The 23,573-nt window shown below is 35.7% G+C and overlaps 1 protein-coding gene and 2 pseudogenes across 1 annotated transcript; all 3 read left to right on the top strand.

Moving 5' to 3' along the window:
- Positions 1–10,803: 10,803 nt before the first annotated feature.
- Positions 10,804–12,848, top strand: LOC125828735 (probable serine/threonine-protein kinase PBL7; annotated as a pseudogene).
- A 4,924-nt stretch (positions 12,849–17,772) lies between these two features.
- On the top strand, positions 17,773–18,454 carry LOC125828730 (uncharacterized). The gene has a single exon (XM_049508068.1). It carries the CDS (start codon positions 17,773–17,775, stop codon positions 18,349–18,351), a length of 579 nt encoding a protein of 192 aa, XP_049364025.1. The 3' UTR covers positions 18,352–18,454.
- Positions 18,455–18,458: 4 nt separating this feature from the next.
- LOC125828734 (probable serine/threonine-protein kinase PBL7) lies at positions 18,459–23,111 on the top strand (annotated as a pseudogene).
- The last annotated feature ends 462 nt before the right edge of the window (positions 23,112–23,573 follow it).

The following is a 23,573-nucleotide window of genomic DNA, read 5'->3' as shown; positions in this document are numbered from 1 at the left end:
TCCATGACATGACATGCTATGCATTCTACTCTCAAGGTATAATCGGGAGGTATGGGGCCTATTGCCTATATTTATACGTATGAGACACGGATGGCCACAAGTTGGCGAATATGATGCCGGTTCGCTACCAGAAAGCACCACCATTGCTAGCATTTGGTTAGGTATGTCATGCATTTGCATCTATATATATATATATATATATATATATATATATTCACGACATACGATTATACAAGCATACCATGCATATTTAAGTAGTATGGGGCTAAAGGTCAGCCATGGAGATTATTTGGGTTTCAGTTTCAAGTGGTATCTCTATTACCATTTTACAGTAAATGTTTATGATTTTACTTTTCGCTTTACATACCAGTACATTTTTATTCTCACTGACGTCCCTTTGCCTGCGGACGCTGCTTTTTCTTTTGTGCGAGCAGGTACAGACAAGGACTCTAATTGACCCACCCGCTAAGATTCAGGTTCAGTTGTGAGTTGGTAAACTCCATCTTATTCTGGGACTATCAGAGGATGTTTACTTTTGTTATACAGTTTGGGTATAGTCGGGGTCTTGTCCTGACAGTGATTATGTCACTCATAGAGGCTATTGTGGACACAATATTCTAGGTTTTCTTTTTGTATGTTTCAACCTCCAGCCAATAGTCTTGGCATGTATATATAGGTGTGTGTGTAAGTAGGTACGTTTTCGGTTATGGCCTCGTCGGCTAGATAGTACATCTTTATTTTATTTTTTTCGGTTTGTCTACCATTGTTTGTATGGTTATTCTCTTTCAGGTCATGACCTTTGGGTCCAGGCTTCACTTTTTAGAGGTTGTACTGCCTAATCTTTTTGCCTCACAAGTTTGGTTTAGCTAGTATGTTTCAGTGGGTAACTCGATGTATTAAGGTATCGAGTTCCCGTTACGCCCCCTATTTCGGGGCATGACAAATTCAATTCAAAACGTGATAGTTACTGATAAATATATTCTTCCACTGATCACTCTCCTCCATATAGTTCTACTCAACTCTCCATTTTTTGCACCATCTCTCTTCCTGAACCTTGTCCCGATAGATGGGATCGAGCAAACATGAAACCCACTGATGTCTGAGCAATTAATGATGTTATGTCTTTTTCAGAAAGCATTTTTGTTATTAAAATTGGATAGAAGGAGTTGCATATTAAAAACTAAACTATTAATATTTGAAATATTTTAAAAGATTGTTATTCAAGGGAAATTTTGTTTAACTTTTCAAGTGGCAGGTGTATCATACAATTGAGATAAAGAGAGTGCATAATTTTATCTTTTTCAAAAGAGAGTGCATAAATTTGTCTTCTGCCCAAAACAACCAACTTAGCTCCGTCTCTTTGTGTTCTCACCCTCAATTAGTTTTCTGTGTAACCGTGCACATCACCATATCACCCTAAATTGAAATAATTGCAATCCTTCTGAGGTTACACTTTATACCTTCTTTTCTTTTGCATCATGACTTCCACTGCTTGCCTCTTGAGTGACAGTTTATCCGGTTTCTCCCACAAATCTTGCAACTCTCTTGTTTTTTCACATCCAAATACCCTTAATGGATAATAAAGTGTTATCAAAAGTGAAATAGCTCAACATGGAACTCGTAATTGGCGTCTCATTCCTAAGCATGCTGGTTTGTTTCTTTAATCCTCTTTTTTTATCCGGTGTTCGGATACACAAATATTTAAGCAAAAAATATTTATTAGTGTGCTAAAAGTTTGTTGAACTTACATAAATCAAAGAACTTTTAGTACTAAAGCAGCAATAGTATAGCGAAATAATCATGTTTTCAGTCTTGCTAGAGTTCTAGGATGTTGACATTGTTCATAAATTTATTTTTCACATATCATAGACATGCAATCAACCCAGGAATCAAATAATTGCAATCTCAATATTTTAAATTAAAATCAGTAATATAAGTCCAAAAATATCAAGAGTAGCCACTGAGCTCTTACACTCTTTGGGTCAACTTTTTATCTTTAAATTTGAAAGACTTCTTGGGAGAAAAACAAATAAAAGCAAAATCAAGAACTGAGGAGTGGATGTCATGCAAACTTACCTCCACCGACTTTGGATATCTAGGCAAAACAAGATGTCTTTGGTTTTTCCTTAGCAAAACTGAGAATAAATTGGCCAAGCGAAAGATCCAGGGTAAAAAGGGAAGTGAAGATGAACAATATTAATGCTTCTTAGTAAGCTTTATTGGAACCTGTGTCAGAAAAAAAGACAAGTGGATCCACACATACTACATGAAGGGTTGAGCAGTTGATCAGGTTCATCCTTCCTAAACAGGCAGCTTGGATGGTAAGAAGTAATTGTAAGCTGAAGACACTTTAGAGAAGGCAGGAATGACATATGTTGATATACTGAATCTGCAGAATTTTACTATCAAATGAGTGTACAAGCAGTTAGAAGTAGGCCAGGGCATATTCTGGTTAAAACCAAAAAAATCGATCGAATTGAATTTTTTTCAATTTCGGTTTCGGTTTTTCAATTTTTTCGATCGATTTCCATTTAGAATTTTAAATTTTCATTTTTTCGATTCGGTTTTTGGTTTTAAATAATTAAATTCGATTAACCGAAAAACCAAACTTTATTGTTGGTCAAATATTTTAGACTTTTTTCCATACATTCACAGCCTATAAAAAACAAGCCCAACTCAAATCTAAAATCCCTAAACTTAAGCACAATAATAGAAAGTCAATGAACAACAAATTTCCAATCTCAAAATTTAAATCCCAACCATCATTGCCGACATATTCAAAGGCAAAACAAAGACACCATCGACGATGCCACAAGACAACGCCGCTCTGATGCCAACTGTGGTGCTTCACAATTGCCGACACCACAAGACCACACAATTGCGGTGTATTCCAAATCTCTGTTTCGATTGTGGAAAGGTCAGGAACTCTAAAAGGTTTGCTGGGTTTCGACAAAAGTGTTTGATAGTTTGGCTGAATTTTCCATGTATCAAATAACTTATCTTTACATATTTTTTGTGCATACGGAAATAAAGCCCTTTCTTAAAAAAAAAAGAATTGATCCAATTTAGAGAAGTTTATTGATGAATGGTGATAAGAAAATGGCCCAATATAACTATATTCAATCTGAATCGAAATTGTTAAAATCTAATTGAATCAAATTTATTATAGTTCGGTTTTCGTTAACATTTTTACCAAACCGAAAACCAAAAAACTGAACCAAAATCAGAGCACCTGTTTTCAAATCCCCATACTCAATTAATTTATGGGTAAAGCTGTTACACTGGATGAATATACACAAAGATGGACACCAGAACTGGAATGGCCTATCAGTCATACCAATGGGTAGATGGCCAGTGCCTGAGGTTACTAGTAGGGTATGTTTATTCTATCTATCTGGCTAGAAAGGAATCAAAGAGTGTTTCGGAACAAGAGAACTGTTGAAAAAGTCTGCAGGATAGTACAAGAGATGCATTGTTGAGGCTACTGCCAAAACAAGATAGCAAGTTTCCTACTGCAACACGATGTTTACCCTTAAACTACAGAAATGATTTTCTCTCAAAAGTGTCGTAGAACAGGAGGTACAGATAGAGAATAGGGGGAATGAGGTTTAGCATAGATATTGATGGCTTGGTATTGATTGTATTTGATACATATCCCAAACATGTACATTGTCGCTTCTTGGTTAAATTAAATCTGTATTTACCCCAAAAAAGATTAAATTAGTTGTTTAGTTATTCAGAAAATGACATACCTAATTGGTGGAAGAATGTGTACAAGGTCTTTGCTCATTCTTTTTGTGTCATCTAGTGTAACATCTCGCAATTTGAAATAACTAGGAAGAAGCTAAGAACTTGAAATAATCATTTTTCAAAATAGTGACAAATCTGGAAATTTGTTTAAGTTAGGAAAAGTGAGTTTTGGGTCAACTTCAAACGGTCATAACTCCTAGCTCAGGATGAGTTAGGTGTACTTCTAGATATGGTTGGAAATCTCTTAGAATGATCTTTCCAACGCCACCAAGATTGCGCAAATCCGAGTTCATATGAGTTAATACGCCCATTGGAAGTTGGGCTGTTCAAATAAAGAAATGTCCAATCCATATTTTGAAGGGTATTTCAGTCTTTTCCTTATCCAATTAATTAAATTCATTTTGGTGAATTAATTAAGGGTCTAAACTGAACTTGGTCAGTTTTACGCTTTTGGAAAAGAGTTAGGGTTTTAGAGAAGAGGAAAGAAGAGGAGAAAAGAGAAGGAGAAGCAAGGAAATCGTCAAGTTCGTCGAGTTTAGCTTGTGGATTTCGTCGGGGGTGATCCCTACAAGGTATGTGAGATCACATAGCATTGGGTTAGTTCACCCACGCGCCAAGCATGTTTAATTCAGCGTATTTTTGTCCTAAATATATTGAGAATTTGATGTTCTTGATAGTTGTTCTTGAATTGATTTCGCTCTTGAATATGAGTTGAAATTAAGGAGTTTCTTGATATTAAAGTGTTGATTCCTTGAGTTATATGAGTTAGATTATGTGTATATACCTGGAGTATCTATTTCTAAAGTGAATTTGAGAAAAAGAATCGATTAAAATCGATTTAAGATCAGAAAACGAGACCAAATGTTCGACAGATTTTTGCCTAGGAACAGGTGGCGCGACGCGCCCCCATAGCACCAGGAATGCTGGGGCGGCGCGCCAGCAATGCACCAAATTAGAGCCCCAGTAAGTTGAGTCTGGCGCGGCGCGCCTGAGATGCGCCCAAATAGTCATTTTTCACCCAGTTTTTGTCATTCAGTCCGTTTAAGCCTTTCTAAAGTGTACTACCACTTCCTATTCATTCTAACTACTCTAAATGACTTCTAAACATCTAGAAATCATCCAAAAACATGAATCATAACCTTGAATCCATAAATTCAAATTCAAGGAAAGTCAAGAGCCAAGTCTAGGAAGTTGTTAGAGTCTTTTCAAGAAGTCTTTTCCAAATGTTTTAACTTTGTTTTAAGGCGTAAGTTCAAGTTAAGCAAAGAGTAAATATTTGAAGTTTCATTTCTTCAAAGAAGTATATGGGAACTGAGTATTCTCAAGAAGTTTGAAAATGTTTTCACATTTTGAGAAAGAAAAGGAAACATCGATTCCAAGAGAGCTTTTAAGCTAAGTTTTGAGTAATTATCTCAAACCAAAGAAACAAGTTGTTTTAGAACATATGAGCTAAGTATATTTTTGGGAGTACTATTGAGCACCGATATGGGGATGCGAGTTCATATTAACTCAAGTCTCCATAAGCCATGTAGCCATCATAGGTATTAATGGGTCATGCTTTTTAGATGATCACATAAGTTAAGCTAGTGGATCCACTAAGTTAAGTAGTTTTATATGACGGCAAAGTATAGGACAGTCTGGCAACGTCATGGTAAGAACGCTGCATCACTGCTTAGGCTCATAGTGGTGGTTGTTGGTTAGAGAATCTCCCACATAAACCATATTATTTTCTTATATGAGTAAAGTTGATTTTGTTATCGCTTTGTCTTTAACGAACTAAGTTGGTTGCAACTGTTTTATAAGATTTATATATATTGCATGTGCTTCATTGCTTTATATAGTTATTCAGAAGTTGAGAAGAGTCATGTAAGTGTTTCCTTTCAGAGTTCTTCCAAGCATATATCTTGTTTTAGCAATCCAACTCGCATACTCATACATTCAATGTACTGATGTCAGTTGGCCTGCATAGTATTATGATGCAGATGCAGGTAACCAGGATCAGCATTCAGCACCTCGTTGATCCAACTTGAGCATTCAGAGTCCGTTGGTGAGGCTCTTTGCATTCCGAATGACTCATTTATTTGCTTTCTAGTCTTTCAGATGTTAGGATGATCGGGGGTTCTATCCCGACATCCCTCTTTGTTTTAGAGGCTTCATAGACAATTAGTAGTCGGATGTCTTTACATTGTCATTTCATATGTTAAGACTTGAGTTGCCATTTTGGCCAAGTTGAATGTTGACTTTTAAACATTCTAATCTATTTGACTAAGTTATTTGAGTAAGTTCAATTTTGAGACAGATGAGCTATTTAGCATGTGAATCTCTTTCTTAATGCTTATAGTCTTCCGTTGAGTTAAGTAAGTCAGGCCAAGGGTTTGCTTGAGGCCAACAATGGTCTTCGAGTGCCTGCCACGTCCAGAGTGTATGCTCAGGGCGTGACAAACTTGGTATAAGAGCATAGAGTCCAAGAGTCCTAGGGAGTCTAAGTGTCACGACCCGAGCCTACATCCTGGACGTGGCCGGCACTCGAAGACCATTGTTGGTCCCCAAGCGAACCCTCATCCTAGTTGACTATAAGCAGAAGACTAACTCAAGCATGCAAAAGCTTAAAAATTGAACAAAATTCAGGAAACTGAAATACAAAACTTTAACTCAAATGAAAAACTCTGAATATAAAAATATTATTCAACTCGACATAAAATAGGCACCTTAAGTCTTTAAAACATTTAATAAAATAAATAATACAGACTTTTCAACTATACTGACTATCTATGAAGCCTCTAACTGATAAAGATGGAAGTCGGGACAAGACCCACGACATCCTGATTAAACTGAAAAGTAAATGAAATCCTCTGGAAACAAGGAGGCTCACCATAGCTAACTCGAACTCCCGAATGTATCAACGAATCTTCTTTTGATGATCTTGAATACATGTGTCTACATCATGAGAAGATGCAGGTCAAATGGCTCAGTACGTGGAATGTACGAGCATGTAAGAGGAATTCTAAAGCATAAACATAAGCTTGAAACTTGATAAAAAGGAAACATATTTACCTCTTTTCAAACTTACTCAACTCAAGGAATACTCAAGGATACTCAAAACAACTCAACTTACTCAACTCAGAAGTACTCAAGGATAAGATACTCAACTCAGAGATTAGATACTCCACTAAAAGATTAGATAATGAACTCAAAGATATGATACTCGACTCTAGGTACTCAACGTTGGATACTCAAATCAATATAAAGCAACAATACACATGCAATATATGGAAAGCTTTATAAAACAAGAAAAACAACTTAGTTCGTTAAAGAACATGCAATAACAAACTCAACTTTACTTATATAATAAAGTAATATAGTTTCGGTGAGAGATTCTCTAACCGACAACCACCACATGAGCCTAAGTGGTGATACATCGTCTTGCCCACACTGCCAGAACTGTCCTATATTTTGCCGTCATATAGAACGCTTAACTTAGTGGACCCACTAGCTTAACTTATGTGATTATCTAAAAAGTATGACCCATTAATACCCATGATGGCTACATAGTTTATGGAGACTTGAGTTAATATGAACTTGCATCCTCATATCGGTGCTCAATACTACTCCCAAAAATATACTTAGCTCATATGTTTTAAAGCAACTTCTTTCTTTGGTTTGAGATAATTACTCAAAATTTAGCTTAAAAGCTCTCTTGGAATCAATGTTCCCTTTCTTGCTCAAAACTCTTTTGGAAATCTCAGTTTCCTCTCATCTTAAATGTGAAAACATTTACTCTTGGGAATACTTAGTTCCCATATATCATTTTAAAGAAAATAAACTTTACTCTTATTCTTTACTCAACTTCAAAGCTTAAGTCTTAAAACAAAGTTTAAACATTTGTAAAAGACTTCTTAAAATATGGTTCACGCCAAATTATGGACATGAACGACTCAATACAAGGTTTTCAATAACCATAGATAGAACTCGATACTTGGAACTCAAGAACTTCAATGATACTACTCATTTCAAGAATGCTCAACTCAGAGGGTTCATGCGGAATTATGAGCATGAACTACTCAACTCAAGGACTCAAAGATACTTCTCATCTCAAGATTATTCGACTTATAATGTTCATGCAGAATTATGGGCATGATCAATTCAACTCAAAGACTTCATGGATAACATGTAATAGTCTCATGATTAGAAATATAATCTCAAAGGTGATTAGGAACTCAATACTCAAGACTTAGAACTTAAAGATACTACTCATCTCAAAGGTACCCAACTGATGGAGTTCATGCGGAAGTTATGGGCATGAACGACCCGACTCAAGGGTCAAAATATCAATAAGGAACTCATGTATACTACTCTTATCATTCTCTTACTTACTTCCTCAAAACTTAACTCAAATCGATGATGGATCTCAAAGGATTCACAATTGAACTCAAATTTTTCTTGAACTCTACTCTTAACTCTCTCTTGAATGTGAATTATAAATTCAAGAGTTATGGTTCATGCTATGAAAGATCTCATGATGAAAAAATAGACTCATGAATACATTCTCCTCACTCTCATGGTCACTTACTCGAGTCTTGAAACAAGTTACTAGAAGTTGTAGAAGACTCCATAAAAGGACTCAAAGGGACTTTCTTAGAATGTTTGAAAGAATTCTCAAAACTTAACTTTTAACTCTACCTTAAATTTGAATTATGAATTCAAGGTTATGATCCTGTTAGGAATGATTTTAGGTGTTTATAAGTAGCTTAGAGTATTTAGAATCGAAAGGGAGTAAAGGTGCACTTTAAACGAACTCAAACTGAGCAACCGAAGACAAACTGGATGGGGCAGGCGACCCTGGCGCTCTGAGTGGCGCGGGGCGCTAGCCCCTAAACTTCAGAGGAGGGTTTGGGGTTCTCTGGCTGACGCATCACGCCAGGCCCCAACCCAGAAAACTCGACGAAATTCTTTGCTCGTTTTCTCACCCTAATTTGCCTAGAATCGAACGGTTTATTCCCCCAATCACTTAGAATCAATTACTTAACATAAGTACACTCTAATCTACTCAATACAGCCCTTAAAACACTCACTTAAATCTCAAGAAATCATCAAAAACCCAACACAACAAAATTTAGAAATAACTTCAAGAACACCTATCAAGAATTTAAATCCTTCAACTTTTTGAGAATGAAACTTCGCTGAAAATAATATATTTGGCGTGTGGGTGAACAAACCCAGCAATATGGAAGTTTGCATACCTCTTAGGGATTAAACCCATGGTGAAAATCCGCAACAAGATGCAAGAATCTCGAACGCTGGGGTGGTGCGCCAACAGTGCGCCAGACAAGAGCCCCAGTAAGTTGGGTATGGCGCGGCGCACCCGAGATGCGCCCAAATCGTCATTTTTCACCCAGATTTGTCATTCAGTTCGTTTAAGCCTTTCTAAAGTATGTTACCACTTCATATTGATTCTAACTACTCTAAATGACTTATAAACATCTAGAAATCATCCAGAAACATGAATCATAACCTTGAATCCATAAATTCAAATTCAAGGAAAGTCAAGAGCCAAGTCTAGGAAGTTGTTAGAGTCTTTTCAAGAAGTCTTTTCTAAATGTTTTAACTTTGCTTTAAGGCGTAAGTTCAAGTTAAGCAAAGAGTAAAGATTTGAAGTTTCATTTCTTCAAAGAAGTATATGGGAGCAAAGTATTCCTAAGTAGTTTGAAAATGTTTTCACATTTTGAGAAAGAAAAGGGAACATCGATTCCAAGAGAGCTTTTAAGTTAAGTTTTGAGTAATTATCTCAAACCAAAGAAACAAGTTGTTTTAAAACATATGAGCTAAGTATATTTTTGGGAGTAGTATTGAGCACCGATATGGGGATGCGAGTTCATATTAACTCAAGTCTCCATAAACCATGTAGCCATCATGGGTATTAATGGGTCATGATTTTTAGATGATCACATAAGTTAAGCTAGTGGATCCACTAAGTTAAGTAGTTCTATATGACGGCAAAGTATAGGACAGTCTGGCAACGTGATGGTAAGAACGTTGTATCACTACTTAGTCTCATAGTGGTGGTTGTCGGTTAGAGAATCTCCCACATAAACCATATTATTTTCTTATATGAATAAAGTTAAGTTTGTTATTGCTTTATCTTTAACGAACTAAGTTGGTTGCAACTATTTTATAAGCTTTATATATATTGCATGTGCTTCATTGCTTTATATTTAATTTAAGTTATTCAGAAGTTGAGAAGAGCCAGGTAAGTGTTCCCTTTCAGAATCCTTTCAAGCATATATCTTGTTTTAGCATTTGAACCCGCATACTCGTACATTCAATATACTGATGCCAGTTGGCCTGCATCGTATTATGATGCAGACACACGTAACCAGGATTAGCATCCAGCGCCTCGTTGATCCAGCTTGAGCATTCAGAGTCTATTAGTGAGGCTCCTTGCATTCCGAAGGACTCCTTTATTTGCTTTCTAGTTTTTCAGATGTTAGGATGATCGGGAATCCTGTCCCGACATCCCTCTTTGTTTTAGAGGCTTTATAGACAATTAGTAGTCGGATGTCTTTACATTATCATTTCATATGTTAAGACTTGAGTTGCCACTTTGGCCAAGTTGAATGTTGACTTTTAAACATTCTAATCTATTTGACTAAGTTATTTGAGTAAGTTCATTTTTGAGACAGTTGAGTTATTTTGCATGTGAATCTATTTTTTAATGCTTATAGTCTTCCGCTGAGTTAAGTAAGCCAGGTCAAGGGTTCGCTTGAAGCCAGCAATGGTTTTCGAGTGCCGGTCACGTCAGGGTGTATACTCGAGGTGTGACATCTAGTTTCCTTTATGGTCTTGTTGACTTTGACAAGTCACAGTTTACTGAATAGAAAATTCATGTAAATATCCCAAAGTAATTAAAAAATATGAAAACTTAAACTATAGAAGAAGTTATTAGTTGTTCTTAAAAGCATTTGTGATTGTGAATTTGTTTGTCCACACTTGATATACTTTTGTTGCCTTGCATTCTGATTTATGATATATCGGAAATCTAATTCAAAGGTTAACATGCAGCATATAGGAGATCATCAGTTGCTTGATATGCAGTCAAACAGCAAAGATCTGCTTCACTTGGAGACTGAAGGCGGCTTGTCTTTGGAATCAAAACTTCTCTTTTGCACTAGTGATGGCGGATCTCAATCCCTAAATTCGTACTTCTAGCTCACTGGAGCCTGATTCTTTGTGATGGCGAATCTCAATCCCTAAATTCGTACAATCCCTAAAAAATATTGCATAGCTTCCTTTCTATTCAAATCGGTATTGATGGGACTTTTTTTTCAATAAATAGTGGAATTTTATTAAATAAAAGGCAAAGCACACCTGTTGCCATCTGACAGGAGTTGAAAGCTAATCTTTTGTATTCCTGAGTAATTTCCAGGTGCTTTTTGAGTTAATGAAAATTATTACTTGTGGTTTCAACTGTGGCATACAATTCCAAATTGGTAGTTTGTTTATCATTAAATTTTTCATAAAATCTTTCCTTTTCTGTTGCTCCTTACTGGTGTCATTATATCCAAGGTGTTTTGATGTTGCATATAATTTATCATGTATTTGATTAAATAATCCAGAGCTTTCACCCGACAAAAAACGACTTGCCTGGAATACAAGAATAAAAATAGTTGTTGGTGCTGCCAAGTGCCTTGAGTACTTGCATGATAAAGTGAATCCCCCTGTTATATACAGAGATTTAAAATGTTCTAATATGTTTCTTGATGAAGACTACAATCCCAAGCTATCTGATTTTGGGTTGGCCAAGTTGGGACCTGTAGACGACAAGACCCATGTTTCCACCATAGTCATGGGAACCTATGGTTATTGTGCACCAGAATATGCAATGACGGGGCAGCTTACACTTAAATCTGATGTTTATAGTTTTGGAGTACTTCTTCTAGAAATTATTACTGGTAGAAGGGAAATTGACACTTCAAGAGCTGCTGCTGCTGGAGAGCAGAATCTGGTTGCATGGGTAAGAGAAATTGATTTTTCTGTTAATGTGTTAGCTTTATGGTGTCACTTGTTCTAACAGTGTGGTGGAACAACTTAAGTTGTGTAGTTTATGTGTCTTTTGTTTAATCTTAAACTAGTTAGTGCATGCTTATTATATGTTGCACGACCAATTTGTTGCAGGTTTTATTATGTTCAAGGTTTCTCAATTATTTTCCGTGCCTGCTTTCTGAATCAACCACTCAAATGTTCATTGGGACTTGAATATATTTTGTTGTCCTTTGGGTTCTGGGCATTTAATGCTGCTCTATGCTAGACCTCTAGTTGGTCTTCAAGTTATTGCATCACATTTGTATATATCTTTTTTTTCCTCATGATAAGGTAAATATTTTTTTTAAATGTTGGGAACAACTCTAGTGTACAAGTAGTATACCTAAAACTAGGGAATCTACAAAAGATATGATTCTCTATGAAATACAACCAATCTTCTATACAAATCAGAACCTTTTGGCTGAAATGTTGTCAGTGTCATTTGGTATCAAGTCATCAACCATAGTCCATATCTTTATTCAAATAGTTGTGCTTTTGAGTGCCTTGTCCAGTTAGTTGCTTATGGGATAATCCCATGTGTGTTTATTGTATACCAACCTGCACCTACCTGCTTAGTTTTATCCAGTTCCTTGCTTCACTTCCAGATTGTTAACATTGCAAATTATTTAGCTCACTGTCTCTAAATCCTGTCATATAGTTTGCTGCCTAATCAGTAAGAGTTTCATAGCTCTTGGTTTGTCAAGCTACTTATGAGTAAGAAATTTATACCTTAGAGCTACATTTCAAAATTTGCAGACTCAACCATTGTTCAAAGACCATATAAAGTTCTCACAAATGGCAGATCCAGAGCTTCAAGGTCAGTATCCAGTTAGAGGCTTGTATCAAGCTCTTGCAGTAGCTGCAATGTGTGTCCAGGAGCAGCCCAACATGTGCCTCTCATAGCAGACGTGGTTACAGCCCTTAACTATCTTGCTTCACAGAAGTACGACTCTGGAACTCAACCAGTCCAAAGGCATCACTCAGGTGCGTCAACTCCGAGAACTAGAAGGGACTTATGATTGTTGCAGCGGATGAGAATTAGCAGACATTGGAACTTGACAACTATATGGTTGTTCTCAGCAAAATATGTCACTTCGCTTTTAGTTTTCTCTTGGGAATTCTTTTAGGTACTTCCTATTCTTTTTTCTCATTTTACTTTGTAGATTATGTAAATTAGAGAGCCAATTGGCAGTTAGACAGTAGTGATGAAAACTTGTTTGTAGTGTCCTCTCATATGATAATATTATTGTTGTATAAAAAAGTAGAAAAAACACTGGCATTGCTTATTTTAGTGTGTCTTGCTAATTTCTGCAAGAGGAATATTAAGGGATTTGCCAACTCACTGCACAACCAAATCGTATGTCACCATCTTATTATCAATTTCTTACCTGTAGGCCTCAACTTACCTTTGCCAACTACAATTGATAAAAGCATCTACTATTCTAGTCTTTGGCTCAAAATAGAAAAAAATTCTTCTACTTCGCACATAGGGATGGCAATAGGGTGGAGTGGATGTCGGGCGGTTCTAAGGCTATGTGGGGTGGGGGAGGTTTTAAGGTTCTGCGGGGGCGTGTTGAAGTGTGTTAAAAACTAATGTGGAGTGGGGCAAGTTGCAGGTTTATGCGGTTTTATGCGGGTTCAAACTTAATTTTAACTTTTTATATAGGTTATAAGAGTGATAGAGTATTATTTATCATGATAATTTCTTTTCACTAAAATATTCAAGATAGTAATAAAAATGGTTAAATCAAACTAATACAATTTTTTACATGCTTCCCAATTAAGCTCTAACAAATATTATGGTTCCTTTTTCTGAGATCATATTCCTTCTCAATCATGAGATAGAAAGATTGAGCAAGTATTCCTTTTCACGTCATTTGGTTTGAAGAATAAAAAAAAGTAGGAAAAATTACACAAACAGGCAAACATGTAGTATGTATTTACGATAAATCACTGTTATTTAAGTAAGTACAATCTGTAGTTATAAGTATGGTTTTATAGCAAATTTCTCTCTCCTCTCTCCCTTTCCCTTGCCTCTCCTCCCACTGCCCTCTCCATCTCTCGCCCCTGCCAATAAGAAGAAATCAACTCAAATGTATTATGTATCTATTATATTTAATCAAATATAAGTGAGAGTTTTGTATGTTATATCAATTGTATTCGAAAAATTATATTTATATTTTTTGTATCAACAATATTGGTATTCACAACAACATGCATAAATCCTCTCTCCTCCTAATATATATTCATATCAGTTTGTATTTGTATATCTTTCTTCGAAATTCGCAAAAAACTATAACGAATACAAATACATAGCAAAACAAAGTGTAGCTGCGAATTGTAATAGCTAAGGAGTACCAATATGTTGTTTTTTATACAATTGGTCATCACAAAACATGTAAGCCTTCCCTTTCCTCTTCAAATCAATCTCTATTTTGTCACTCGTAATATCAGGGTTTTGATCAGGCTTGTTAACACTCACAACTGGATTGAGGTTAGTTCCAACATTAACATCTCCATGATCAAATTCGTCATTTAAGCCAACATTATCTTCTTTGTTGCCATCCTCCGAATTAAGTGAAAACCTTGGCCCAAACATGCTAGAAACTCTCGACTTCTGGTCACCTACATTATTATTATTATTATCATCACTAGCATTGTCAACAAAACTTGCATAAATAGAATAATGACCCCACCAACAACTAGTTGCTACATTTCGATCAAAAAACCACATAGAAATAGAAATTGATTCAAAATTAAGCGTATTGAAAAACAAAATTGAATATCAGTGGAATAGAGGAAGAACTACCACACACAAAGTTGAGTAAATTGGACTGACAATGACGGAATAGAATCACCAAGATGAAGGAAAATGATGGTAGAACTGCTTCTAGTTAAAATCGATGTATGTTGCACCACTTAGTTTAACTTGGGTATGACAGCTGGACGATAAACCTGTTGGGCTTGAATAAGAAAGTGGGCCAAACGGTTGGGATTTAAACTGGGTGCGTTTGAATAAGAAAGTGGCCCGAAATGAGGGGGGGTGGGGGGGTATGAGCTGTAATTATTTATGAGAGAATCGGTATATTAGGAATTACTTTGGGTTTGGGTATGAACTTGTAATTAGTTTAGGTTTTATGGCACATTTATGTAGTTTCCAAAAAAAAAGGAAAACAAGTACTCCCTCCGACCAATAATAGTTGTCCATTATACTATTTTGGAATATTCAACTGTACTTGTCCATTTTATAAAATCAATGGATAATTTTTACACTTAATTCCTAATTTACCCTTATCATTAATTATAGTTATTTCTCTATTACATTTTTTAAGACATTACATTTATTATATTCAAAGGGTGATATAGTAAAATTACCCTTCTATTTATAATTTCTTAAATAGTGGACAAGTGTTGTTGGAGAGAGGGAGATTTCTTTTGTTTCATTTTATAATCTTATTTGATTCCTATACTGAAAATAAATATTTTATTTTATTTATTCATTTTAGCAAATAAAAATTCCCCCTTACAATATCCATAGTAATTAGTATCGTATCATATCATATCATATATATATATATATTGACACCCAATTTTGACCCTCCACGATTTGATTAATTTTTAAGCTTCTTAAATTTTAAACAATTGGAAATAATTGTTTTTGAAAAATCCAAAAATTGTTTTAAGGCTTGGTTTTGTTATTGTTTTGAGAAGCAATTATATATTTCTATATTTATATAAGTTTGTGTACGACTTTGGATATATATCTTATTTGAATAATTAACTTAATACTTATCTTATTTATCATCAAATTAATCAAAATTTTAATTAGTGGTATTTTCTATAATTAGTTCATTATTTCACATTTGTAAAAATGAAAAAGCTTATTAATTGATTAGATACATAATTTATTTTATTTCAAATATTATCATCTTAAAGTATTATTTTCAAGACTCGGGGACCTATTTCCTTTGAAATCAAATTGGACCTCAGCTTTTCAATTCAAACAAACAGAGCCCAATTTCTTGGTCCATTTCAAAGATCCAGCCTTTTTTCTCCCCCTTTTTAGCCCTCTTGCTCTTTCAGGATGTAACTCCAGCAAACGAAGAAGGAGGCGAACGAGCCCTAACTCCCAATTTCATCTGTCTTTTCTCCTTCGTATTTGTACATTCTGCGTGAGGCAAAAGACGCGCGGAGCTTCCGGAGGCAACCTTGATGTGGTCCATTCCAATTTCCTTTTTCTTTTTAATTTCGTTTCAAATTCATACGATTCCAGCTCACTGGAGCCTGATTCTCTGAAATTAGTTCCTCCCACATCGATTCTTCATCAGGAATTTGAGAGATTCACTGTTAAGGGACGGTTTTTTGGAGATCTAAGAATACCCCTATAAGGTTTGGAAATTCTTGGTCCAATAGTTTAAAATTTTGTGGTTGTTTGAGTTGAAACACGTTGTGGAGTCGTCTTCTCAACTAGTCGTTCCCGTTCGCAGGTAATATTTCTTTGTTTCTACAATTTTCTTTATGCGTGTTTATAAATTCTGTTTAGAGTAGTTTGTAGTAATATGTTAGCATAGTTAGATTTTCTTCTGCTCGTTTAAGCCGAGTCTAAAATGATGGTCTCGTTGCTTATAGTCATGTATTGTTCTTAGTTTTGTTGGAATTAATTAGTTTAACTGAATATTTTTCCTTCGCCTTGCTTAATGAAAATTTGGCTATGGCTTTGCCTACATATAAAGGACCCCTGAACTTTAGACAAGTTTAGTGATAAGAAAATGGCCCAATATGATTATATTCAATCCGAATCGAAATTGTTAAAATCGAATTTATTATAGTTCGGTTTCCGTTAACATTTTTACCAAACCAAAAAACTGAACCAAAATCAGCAAACCGAACCGACCGAACGCCCAGCCCTAGTTAGGAGGCCTTATTCCCCAATGTAAGCTGGAAAAGAATGGTATGCAACAATGAAGGTAGTCCTAAGTGGCTATTTCTATTTACTTTGGTGGTACAGGGCAGGATATATACAAGAGATAGGTTGTTTAAATGGGGAGTTTCTATTACAACTGTGTGCCCCCTATGTGTGGTAAGAGGATAAAACTCTAGAGCACCTGTTTTCAAATGCCCATACTCAGCTAATTTAAGGGTAAAGCTGTTACACTGGATGAATATACACAGGGATGGACACAAGAACTGGAATGGGCTATCAGTCATGCTAATGGGTAGATGGCCAGTGCCTGAGGTTACTGGTAGGGTATGTTTATTCTATCTATCTGGCTAGAAAGGAATCAAAGAGTGTTTCAGAACAAGAGAACTGTTGAAGAAGTCTGCAGGATAGTACAAGAGGTGCTTTGTTGAGGCTACTGCCAAAACAAGATAGCAAGTTTCCTACTGCAACACGATGTTTACCCTTAAACTACAGAAATGATTTTCTCTCAAAAGTGTCGTAGAACAGGAGGTACAGATAGAGAATAGGGGGAAGGAGGCTTAGCTTAGATACTGATGGCTTGGTATTGATTGTATTTGATACATATCCCACACATGTACATTGTTGCTTCTTGGTTAAATTAAATCTGTATTTACCCCCAAAAAAGATTAAATTAAGCTGTTTAGTTATTCAGAAAATGACATACCTAATTGGTGGAAGAATGTGTACAAGGTCTTTGCTCATTCTTTTTGTGTCATCTAGTTTCCTTTATGGTCTTGTTGACTTTGACAAGTCACAGCTTACTGAATAGAAAATTCATGTAAATAGCCCAAAGTAATTAAAAAATATGAAAACTTAAACTATAGAAGAAGTTATTAGTTGTTCTTAAAAGCATTTGTGATTGTGAATTTGTTTGTCCACACTTGATATACTTTTGTTGCCTTGCATTCTGATTTATGATATATCGGAAATCTAATTCAAAGGTTAACATGCAGCATATAGGAGATCATCAGTTGCTTGATATGCAGTCAAACAGCAAAGATCTGCTTCACTTGGAGACTGAAGGCGGCTTGTCTTTGGAATCAAAACTTCTCTTTTGCACTAGTGACGATGGCGGATCTCAATCCCTAAATTTGAAACCTGACCTTCCTGATAAGAAGCCTGAAATTTCTTCTGTACCCAAAAGCCAAGTTCTAACAAAGGTCAAGGATTTTTTGGGAGTATTTTTGGAAAACAATAGAAAAGTGGAGCTTGAAGCTAAGAAGAATCCTGAGAAATATGACATTGAAGCTCTTACTGGTGAAGAATCTGAATACATAGAGATGGACTTAATGTTGGGTGTTGCTGAACTTCACACACAGGAAGCTGTATCAGCTGCTGAATCCGCAATAGCAAGTTACCAACCAGTAATCGATCTCGATACCAATGATACGACAGAATCTGAAGACAGTAGCGATGAGGATGACATTCAGGATACCAGCAAAAGTGATGACGATGATGGTTTTTCTCTAGGAAAAGAATCTAAGCTTATGGAAAAGGATTCTCCTAAGAAAGCATTGAAGAGGAAGCGAAATCGAGTTGACATAGTTGAGCTCTCTTAGTGCTAAGGACATTAAACAATTGTTAGCTTATTTTTGGTGAGAAATTCAGAACATAGTAAAACTTGTTTTAGTTCTACTCTTTTATTTTATTAGTTAAGTGTAATGTAATGCAAACAATACAAATCAAGTCCATTTCAAAGGAGAAAGGTATATCTGTTCCAAAAGCAAAGGAGTTTTGTTTCTCCAAATTGACTCTTGCAAATCCTATATAAGATTTGCGACCAAAAGAAAAGAACAGAAAACTTCTTCCTCCGAGCCTTTCTTGTTTCTTTTAAGTCATTTTTTTAACAATAGATTTTGGGCAACCTCCTATTTTTAACTTATTCACATACTTCCATATAAATAATATGTTTAGTTAAATTCAAGTGTCTCTAGTTTTTGATGCTTCTCCACTATTTTGCTGTCGTAAGGCATTCCCTCTCCAGACCCCATTTGTGAGATTACTTTGGTATATTGTTGTAGTTGTCCAGTTAACTTTCTCAGCATGGCATTTGTAACCCTTGAGTGATGTTGCTCAAGGTTTCCTTTTAAGTTTTCTATGCAAGGTGAAATTGTGTTGGACCTATCTTATGAAATTGGATAACATTTTGTTGAAGTGTGTAATCATCTCATCTAAAAAGTTAAGTTATTAGAAATTGTTTGGAGCTATTGTCTCATATGAAATTGGATAGCACATTGTTGAAGTGTGTAATCATCTCATTTAAAAGATTAAAGTTGTTATAGAGAGTACACTTTTATTAGGCAATTGTATTCTCAACACTCTCCCACATGTGCGGGCTTGACTCTTTTTGATGGGCCAAGCATGTGTATTTTATTTTTTTCATTTGGGTGGTGGTGAGATTCGATCTCAGAACATCTGCCTACTCTGACACTATATTGAAGTATTAACAATCTCATTTAAAAGTTTAAACTGGTACAGAGAGAACACTTTTATTAGTTAATTGTATTCTCAATACATATCAAGACTAGTGCCAGTTCTACTATAATGAAGTGAATCATGTTTCTTAAATACTGTTAACATTGGGATTTTTCTGTTTTGCTTTGCTACATTTGTCAAATTAGTGAGAACTCTAGTACCATTGCATCTGCTATATTTACTTCTTCAAAAGTTCTTATTACTGTCTGCACATGTTGATGGACAACATTCTATTGCTGCTAACACACATTTCACTTTTATGCATGAATGCAAAAGCACCCCACCTCTATTTGTTTTATTTTCATCTCCTAAAGCTTAGCATTTCTGTCACCCATGGGATGTTGCTTGGAGGTTACATTGGCCTACCATACATTCCCAAGTTCAGAAAAACTAACAATTTTTTCTTTCATGTTTCAGAAAAATTTAAGGTAAATACTTCACTGGATGAAAAAAAAAACAGCTCCAGAAATGGTGGATCTGGACACATAGCGGCACATACGTTTACAGTTCGTGAATTAGCTGCTGCAACCAAATATTTTAGGGCAGATTGTCTCTTGGGAGAGGGAGGCTTTGGTAGAGTATATAAAGGGTGATTAGAGAGAACTAATCAGGTTGGTCTAGCTCATAAATTTAACTCTTAAATTGGAAATAAAATGGTGATTTGCCTTTTATGATCAATGTGTTCAAACACTTTTTGTTCTTATTAGTTAATTTTGAGTTGGCATTCTCTCCATTTCATGCTATACTGTTTCTTGGTTTCTTCCTATCAAAGAGGAAAGTGCAAAGTCTTTTGAAATGGTGAAAGAATTCAGAAGACAGTTATTCATTGATTACTCATTTGAAGCATGTATCTCACTGTATGTACAGTCGGTTTTGATCTTCTGTTTTTAATTTGGGGTGATGATGCAAGGTTTTATCTTTAAAATCTGATTTCAACCGCAGTTTAGCTCAACTATTGTGGAATCAGTCACTCCGACAATCTAAAGATAGCTAATCTCTTTTCAGGTTATTGATTTAGAGCTAGAGCCTTCTAATTTTTCTCATTTATAGGTAGACTACAAAGAAATTTTAGTAAAACAGAAACCAAGACACCCTCATCAAAGCTCTGCAAAAATAGAAGATTTTAATGATCATAATGCAATTCCACCTCAAGGTTTTGCCCGGTCTCTTGTTATCATTTGATTGTCCTTGAGCTTAAGGAGAAGTCATTTCAGTGTAGACCCTTTTGTTCATTAAATAGAAGCAATTTTAAAGAAGAAATAAGAATCAGCTTGGTCACAGCGACAATGAAGAAGACCATAGTATGGACTTGACTCAAAGCAGTGTCCTACTGGCTTTATGCTAACAAACACCATGCTGCTGTGTCTGCTAAAGCCCCTTAACTGCTTCCAGGATTAAGTCTAAAGAGATGATACAGGCCAATCTGCTTCCTTTTTTGTCTGCCTTCTGTGCTAACTCCACCAGCCCTCGCCCTTTAAAATCTTGACCAAGTTCAACAATTGACAAATTTCTTATTATTGATTCCACTTTTCAATTGAGCTAGCTATTTTGTGGAGGTGGAAATGAGTATTATTGCTGAAGAGCTTCCTGTTTGCATCAAAAGTCCTTGCAACACCTGATACTGCAAACATCACTGAAATGTAATGGTGAAAGGTACACTATCCCATTTCCGATGAATTTGAGAACGAGAAACCTTAATGATTTGCATCTTATTATTTAGCTTCCTGAGGTTTATACCTTTATAGTGTTGTGCCGTAACGCCCCATGTTCCTCGGCTGATGGTGCTATGATTGAACAGCTTCATCACCTGCATTGTCGTCTTCTCATTTTATATTCTGCAACATTTTGGCTCTTATGATGCTGTTAGTGAGAATTCTTTTATCCACCGGAGAAGTTTAGACGCACAACTTGGGTCTGACATATTAGTTTTGCCACCTTTGAATTTTTCCTCCGTTCATAACTAACTTTTATCTATACTTCTGTACTGTTAGCAGGGATAGATACTAGAGCTACCAGCCTCGAGAGAAAAACAAGGCTCATCCACCTAATGTGTTCCAAGTGCCACGGGGTCATTTACTGTTACTGTGCTCAACAGTAGATTAATTCTGTTTTGTCATTTGAATATTGCTCGTACTCTTTAGATTGCTTATGAGGCATGAAAATGATTTCTTATATAGGTCGTGGCCATCAAGCAACTCGACCAAAATGGATTGCAAGGACATAGGGAATTTCTTGTTGAGGTCCTGATGTTAAGCCTACTTCACCATCCACACCTTGTCAACTTGATTGGATATTGTGCTGATGGAGATCAGAGATTTCTAGTTTACGAGTTCATGCCGTTAGGATCACTGGAAGACCATCTACATGGTATGTATAAGAGGACTAATTAATTAATGCTATCATATTCTGGATCTTGCTGTTATTAACAAAAAAATGTGTTCTTAAGATTAAAATAGCCATACTGGAGTTCATCCGGAATTTATTTGAAGGAATTTTGGTTAGTTTGTGAAGTACTAAGTAATCCAAGGGATTAATATCAAATCTTGCTGCACCATAAAAAAATATTGCATAGCTTCCTTTCTATACAAATCGGTATCTGATGGGACTTTTTTTTCAATAAATAGTGGAATTTTATTAAATAAAGGGCAAAGCACACCTGTTGCCATCTGTCAGGAGTTGAAAGCTAATCTTTTGTATTCCTGAGTAATTTGCAGATGCTTGTTGAGCTAATGAAAATTATTACTTGTGATTTCAATTGTGACAAAAAATTCCAAATTGGTAGTTTGTTTTTCATCAAATTTTTCATAAAATCTTTCCTTTTCTGTTGCTCCTTACTGGTGTCATTATATTCAAAGTATCTTTGATGTTGCATCTAATTTATCATGTATTTGGTTAAATAATCCAGAGCTTTCACCCGACAAAACACGACTAGACTGGAATACAAGAATGAAAATAGCTGCCGGTGCTACCAAGGGCCTTGAGTACTTGCATGATAAAGCGAATCCCCCTGTTATATACACAGATTTAAAATGTTCTAATATTTTGCTTGATGAAGACTATAATCCCAAGCTATCTGATTTTGGGTTGACCAAGTTGGGACTTGTAGGCGACAAGACCCATGTTTCCACCAGAGTCATGGGAACCTATGGTTATTGTGCACCAGAATATGCAATGATGGGGCAGCTTACACTTAAATCTGATGTTTATAGTTTTGGAGTAGTTCTTCTAGAAATTATTACTGGTAGAAGTGCAATTGACACATCAAGAGCTGCTGGAGAGCAGAATCTGGTTGCATGGGTAAGAGAAATTGATTTTTCTGTTAATGTGTTAGTTTTATGGTGTCACTTGTTCTAACAGTGTTGTGGAACAACTTAAGCTGTGTAGTTTATGTGTCTTTTCTTTAATCTTCAACTAGTTGGTGCATGCTTATTATGTTGCACGACCAATCTGTTGCGGTTTTTATTAGGTACAAGGTTTCTCAATTATTTTCCGTGCCTGCTTTCTGAATCAACCACTCAAATGCTCATTGGGACTTGAATATATTTTGTTGTCCTTTGGGTTCTGTGCATTTAATGCTGCTCTCTGCTAGACCTCTAGTTGGTCTTCAATAATTGCAGGCTCGACCATTGTTCAAAAACCGTAGAAAGTTCTCACAAATGGCTGATCCAGAGCTTCAATTCAAGGTCAGTATCCAGTTAGACGCTTGTATCAAGTTCTTGCAGTAGCTGCAATGTGTGTCCAGGAGCAGCCCAACATGCGCCCTCTCATGGCAGACGGAAGTACGACTCTGGAACTCAGCCAGTCCAAAGGTGTGTCAACTCCGAGAACAAGAAGGGACTTATGATTGTTACAGTGGATGAGAATTTAGCAGACATTGGAATTTGACAACTACATGGTCGTTCTCAGCAAAATATGCCACTTTGCTTTTAGTATTCTCTTGGGAATTCTTTTAGGTAGGGGTGTTCATAGCCGGGTTGGTTCGGGTTTTTCAAATATCAAACCAAATCATTTGTGTCGGATTTTTAAATTTATAAACCAAACCAATAAAACTCGGGTTTTTTCGATTTTTTGGGTTTTTCCGGTAAAGTATTCATACAAAAATATAATTTACTTGTACTTCAAATATTTCTTTAGTCCTACCAAAATACAACTATCTAAGATGTTTCTTAAAAATAGAACACAATATGATATGAGTAATGACACTAAAATATCCAACAAAAATAATAATAATGAAATCGCGTAAAACAAATATTGCAAATTAACAAGTCATAATGAAAATGATCATAATTTAAAAGTACGAAATCAT

Source organism: Solanum verrucosum, unplaced genomic scaffold, assembly GCF_900185275.1.
Source record: "Solanum verrucosum unplaced genomic scaffold, falcon-dt-bn FXZP01000195.1, whole genome shotgun sequence".
In the NCBI taxonomy this organism is placed as follows: domain Eukaryota; kingdom Viridiplantae; phylum Streptophyta; class Magnoliopsida; order Solanales; family Solanaceae; genus Solanum; species Solanum verrucosum.
The sequence above is the reverse complement of the archived record's forward strand: the minus strand, read 5'-3'. Positions and strand labels throughout refer to the sequence as shown.